At 49.0% G+C, this 5,577-nt stretch overlaps 1 protein-coding gene across 1 annotated transcript; it reads right to left on the bottom strand.

Annotated features, from left to right (window-relative positions):
* Positions 1-3,243: 3,243 nt before the first annotated feature.
* Positions 3,244-4,260, bottom strand: LOC130966341 (uncharacterized). The gene has a single exon (XM_057891127.1). The coding sequence runs from the start codon at positions 4,258-4,260 to the stop codon at positions 3,244-3,246; it is 1,017 nt and encodes a 338-aa protein (XP_057747110.1).
* Positions 4,261-5,577: the final 1,317 nt, after the last annotated feature.

Genomic DNA, 5,577 nt, shown 5'->3' with positions numbered 1-5,577 from the left:
TGTCTGTGAATTGGGTTCCGTTGTCGGAGATGATGACTTCGGGAATTCCGAACCGAGTAATGATCTGTCGCCAGACGAATTTCCGGCATTGGGTTGCCGTGATGGAGGCCAGGGGTTCGGCTTCAACCCATTTGGTGTAGTAGTCTATGGCGACGATAAGGTATCTGAGTTGGCCGGGTGCCGTGGGGAAGGGCCCGACGAGGTCGATTCCCCAACTGCCGAATGGCCGTTCTGCCGATATCACGCTGAGTGGTTGTGGGGCGGCTTGGTGGATATTGGCATGCCTTTGGCATTTGTCGCAGCTTTTAGTTAGTTGTATGGAATCTCGTATGATCGTGGGCCAGAAATAGCCGGCCCTGATGATTTTTTGGGCTAGCGTTTTCCCTCCGATGTGGTGACCGCAGCAGCCTTCGTGGATCTCGCGGAGTATGTACTCCGTGTCCCCGGGCTCGATACATTTAAGTAGGGGCTGCGAGAATCCGCGCTTGTATAGTTGTCCTGCTATGATGGTGTAATTGGCGGCTTCCCTTTTTATTCGCCTTTCCTCTTTCGGATCTGGTGGTAGGATTCCGTCGCGGAGATATTGCCAGATCGGGTATGTCCAAGACTCCCGGTTCGAGGATGTTAGGTGAGCGCTGATTTCTGTTGATACGGAGGGCGATTTCACGACCTCCTGGATTAGCGATCTGTTGCCGTGTCCTGATTTCGTGCTGGCTAGCTTGGAAAGTAGGTCCGCCCTGGCATTTCGCTCTCTGGGGACGTGATGTATGGAGACGTTTTCGAATCCTTCTTTTGTTTCACTTACTTTTTTAAGGTATTGTTGGAGCAGGGGGTCCCGGGTTTGGTAGCTCCCGTTGATTTGGGAGCATACCACCTGGGAATCGGTGTTAACCTCGAGTATCTTGGCGCCGACTTCCCGAGCTAGGTTTAGGCCTGCCAAAAGGGCTTCGTATTCTGCTTGGTTGTTTGATACTGGAAAGTCGTATCTTATTGATTGTTCAATTGTGATCCCATTTTGGTTTTCGAGTATGATTCCGGCGCCTCCGTGAGTGGAGTTTGATGAGCCATCGACGTGCAGTTTCCATGGTTCGGGTGTCAGCTTCGTCGGAGTCATTTCGGCGATGAAGTCGGCCAAGGCTTGTGCTTTGATGGCGTTTCGGGGCTCGAACCTGATCTGGAATTGGGATAGCTCGATGGACCATGCTAGCATTCTTCCTGCTAGGTCGGGTTTTTGTAATACTTGTTTGACCGTTTGGTCGGTTCGGACCGTTATGGGGTGGGCCTGGAAGTATTGTCGTAGTCGTCGGGAAGCCGAGAGGAGTGCGAAAGCCAGTTTTTCTAGTCGTGAATAACGGGCTTCCGTGTCTTGTAGCACCTTGCTTATGAAGTATATGGGTTTTTGTTCCTTTTTCTCGTTTTCCCGGACGAGTGCTGCTGCGATTGTTTCTTCCGTTATGGAGAGGTACAAGTATAGTGTTTCCCCTGTTTGAGGTTTTGCAAGGATTGGAGGTTCTGTTAGGACCTTTTTGAAGTGTTGGAAAGCTTCTTCGCATTCTTTCTCCCATTTGAACGGAATCCCTTTTTTCATAAGTTTGAAAAAAGGAATTGCCTTTTGTGCCGAGGCTCCGAGGAACCGGGATAGTGCGGTTAGTCGGCCGGTGAGCTTTTGGATATCTTTGAGGTTCTTGGGACTTGTCATCTCCAGGACGGCACGGCATTTTTCCGGGTTTGCCTCAACTCCGCGTTGTGTGATCATGAATCCGAGGAATTTTCCTGCTTCCATTCCGAAAGCGCACTTTGTTGGGTTGAGTCGCATTTGGTGCTTTCGCAAGGTGTTCATTATGACCTTTAGATCGTCGGTTAGTTGCTCCCCGGATTCCGTTTTGGCGAGCATATCATCGATGTAGACTTCTATTTTGTTCCCGGTTAGGTTGCGAAATATCTTGTTTACGAGTCGCTGATAGGTGGCTCCGGCGTTTTTCAGGCCGAAGGGCATTACTTTATAGCAGTAGGTTCCGTCTGGGGTGATGAATGCTGTTTTTTCTTCATCTGGTCGGTGCATCGGGATCTGGTTGTAGCCGGAGTATGCGTCCATGAAGCTGAGGTACCGGTGTCCGGATGCTGCATCTACTAGTCCGTCGATGTTTGGTAGGGGGAAGGCGTCTTTCGGACATGCTTTGTTGAGATCTGTGTAATCAACGCACATTCGCCACTTCCCGTTAGTCTTTTTAACTAGTACGACGTTGGCTAGCCAGGTCGTGTAAGGGAGTTCTCGGATGAAGTTGGCTTCGAGCAGGGCCTTTACTTGTTTTTGGACCTCGGCGGCTCGGTCTGGTGACATTTTCCGTCTTCTTTGCGCCACGGGTTTGGCTAGGGGGTCTACTGCCAGATGGTGAGACATTAGATCGGGACTTATTCCCGGCATGTCGGCTGGTGTGAATGCGAATAGGTCTCTGTTTTGTTTCAAAAGTTGAGAGAGTTCTTCTTTGAGGTCGTGTGGGAGGTTTCTGTTGATGAACGTGTATTCATCTTTGGTTGGCCCTATTTGTAGTTTTTCCATGTCCCCTTCTGGTTCCGGTCTAGGTTGGCCGTCAAGCCGTGCGTCTAGGTCGGCAAGGAATATTCCGGCCGCGTCCCGGGATTTTTTCCTTAGAGCTAAGCTATTGTTGTCGCATTCGGCTGCAACTTCTCGGTCTCCGTGAATGGTTCCGATGGTGCCGTCATCGGCTTTGAATTTCATGAGGAGGTATTTGGTGAAGATGACTGCCGAGAAGTCGTTAATTGTTTTCCTCCCGAGAATGACGTTATAGGCTGTGGAGTCTTCTAGGACGACGAATTCGGATAGGATCGTCTTTCTCTGATTGCTTGTTCCTATGGTGATGGGGAGGGTGACCGAGCCGTCTGGTTTGAGGAAGTTATCTCCGAGGCCCGTGACGCCGTGGCGATGCGTTTGGAGGTTGTCGTTGCGGAGCCCGAGTTTGTCGAAGGCTCCTCGGAAGAGGATATTGGAGTCGGCACCCGTGTCCACGAGTATTCTTCTTACTAGTCCTGTTCCGATTCGGGCTGATATGACGAAGGGGGCATCTCCTGCCGAGGTGCCGTGCTGGCAGTCCTCGGGTAAGAAGGTTATCGTGCTGTCGGCAATGGTTACTGGGTCGTGGTTTTTGACGGCCATTATCTTGAGGTCTTTTTTCATTGTTAGTTTTGATTTATTTGGTACGTCTTTGCCCGTGATGACGTTCACTATGATGGTCGGATCTTCTTCGGTGTTTTCCCTGGGTGGTTTTTGGGTTCTTGGGTTGCGTCCTTCTCTTTCTGGTGATTTGTCTCTGTCGGCGCGCCTTGGTTCTCTGATGATTTTGACGAACTCGGGGAGTTTGCCGTCTCGTATAGCTTGCTCAAGAGCGTCTTTGAGATCGTAACAATCTTGTGTTTTGTGGCCGTATCCGCGGTGATAGTCGCAGTAGAGGGTTTGTTTCCTCCTGTCCTTTCCTTGAGTGGTCGGGCTCTGGGGATGATGCCTCGGTCTGCTATTTGGTGGTATACCTCAGTAATTGATGTTGTTAGGGGGGTGTAGTTGGAAAATTTTCCTATTCTTGGTGGTCTGTAGGTCGATTTAAGGTGGTCTCGTTGGTTCTCTTTGGGTGGTGCGTTATGACGGGGAGTCGGGTTGCCGTGTTGGGTGGCGGCGTGCTGCCGTTTGTTGGCGGCGACGACCTGGCTGACTTCCTCGTCGTTGATGTAATCTTTGGCGACGTTCTGGATTTCGTGCATGGTCCACACTGGTTTGGTGGTGAGATGTTTGCGAAAGTCTTCATTCATGAGTCCGTTAGTTAGGCAGAGGCTGGCAACGGAGTCCGTGAGTCCGTCGACCGTTAGGCATTCGTCGTTGAAGCGGTCGAGGTATTTTCTTGTGGATTCTTCTTGCCTTTGTGTGACCCCTAACAGGCTGATAGGGTGTTTGGCTTTGGTGATTCGGGTTGTGAACTGGGCCATGAATTTTCTTGTGATGTCGTGGAAGCTAGTTATGGATCCGTTTGGGAGGGCGTTGAACCATTTGATCGCTGGCCCGGCCAGGGTTACTGGGAAGGCTCTGCACCGGACTGCGTCGGTTGCTCCTTCTAAGTTCATTCTGGCCTCGAAGGCCGTTAGGTGCTCTTGAGGGTCTTTGGTTCCGTCGTACTTCATGTCGGTGGGTTTGTCGAAACCTTTGGGGAGTTTTGCTCTTAAGATTCCTTCCGTGAAGGGCGTAGCTCCCATTATAGTATGGTCGCTTCTCGTGCGTTTAGTGCTTCGGTATCTCCGGTCTTCGTCTGAATCATGCTGACGGTTTACATCCCGAGAATCGCTGCGATGGTGTTTCTTGTCGTATCGTCGTTCGGGCGACTTCTCGCGTCGGCGGTTGCGTGAGGTGCTGCGACCATCTCTCCTATTGTGCTGCCGGATTGGCGACCTTCCGTGGTGGGATCTTGACCTGGAAGTTGCCTGGCTTCCATGCTTGTTATTGTGTTTTTCCCGGTCGCTTAGCTTGCCTTCAAGTTCTTGGACTCGGAGACAGAGATCCTGGATGATTTGTGCCGCTTTGTCCCTGGCTTTCTCGGGATGTTATGGGTCCGTCGTGACGTCCTCATTTGCGTGGTGGACGGTGCTTGCTATTTTTGCTTGGTTTGTGTCTTCATGGTGTTCTGAGATCGGACGTCGCGGTTGGGAGTCGTCCTGGCTTGATGGGTTATCCTCCAGGATGCCCTCCATCCGGTCTGATTGTTGCAGGTCCCCACAGACGGCGCCAATGTACAGAATGCTTCTGATACGGGTTGAGAGGAGGATCGGGAACCTGCGGGTCGGATCGGGTGTCGGACGGCCCTGATGGAGCGGAGGGGAGGTACCTGCAAAGACACTCCGACGCTCAAGTCAGAATAGATCTAAGAGGTATAAGGTGTGTGGGATGAATGAATACCTGGAGGGACCTGGGTCCTCTATTTATAGGTGATGGTGATAATCTTATCTTATCTTATTTGTTTAAGATAAGGGAGATGTTTGAATTCGAAAGTTAGTTAGAAGATCTAGAGGGCCGATTCGGGGCCTTCTAGAAAAGACGAGATGGTGTTGACCCGATAAGCCGGGTTCGGATTTTGGTCATGGGTCCGGGGTCCGTGGGCCGGATCCGTAACAGTTATAAATCAAAATCATAGACAAGATTAAAAGCTGTGATAATAATACTTGGTGATAATTAATTACGGACGGTCGGGTGAAGAGAAGATGAAAGGAGAAAGAAAAAATGATGAGAACAAGGTAATATAATAATAATAATGGCGATGAGACAATGACAGGTATGTGTATAGAGAATAATAGAAAAATAAAGAATAGTGTTTGATACAGAAAAGGATATAATAAAAATATAAATTAATAATTTTGAAAAAATAATAAAATTAAATATAAAATTAAAAAATAAAATATATTTTAACAATTGAAATCATGCATGAAGATAGAGAGTGTTTTGAATATAAATTTTTATCTCGACTTCAAATTAAATACTAATTAAAAATAAATAATTAGACTTAATAACGTTTATAAATA

This window comes from Arachis stenosperma, chromosome 3, assembly GCF_014773155.1.
Source record: "Arachis stenosperma cultivar V10309 chromosome 3, arast.V10309.gnm1.PFL2, whole genome shotgun sequence".
NCBI classification, from domain to species: Eukaryota; Viridiplantae; Streptophyta; class Magnoliopsida; order Fabales; family Fabaceae; genus Arachis; species Arachis stenosperma.
This window is presented reverse-complemented; position numbering and strand designations above follow the sequence as displayed.

Excerpts from the sequence above, each read along its gene's own strand:
- LOC130966341 (XM_057891127.1), bottom strand. The coding sequence starts at position 4,260 with ATGGGAGCTACGCCCTTCACGGAAGGAATCTTAAGAGCAAAACTCCCC.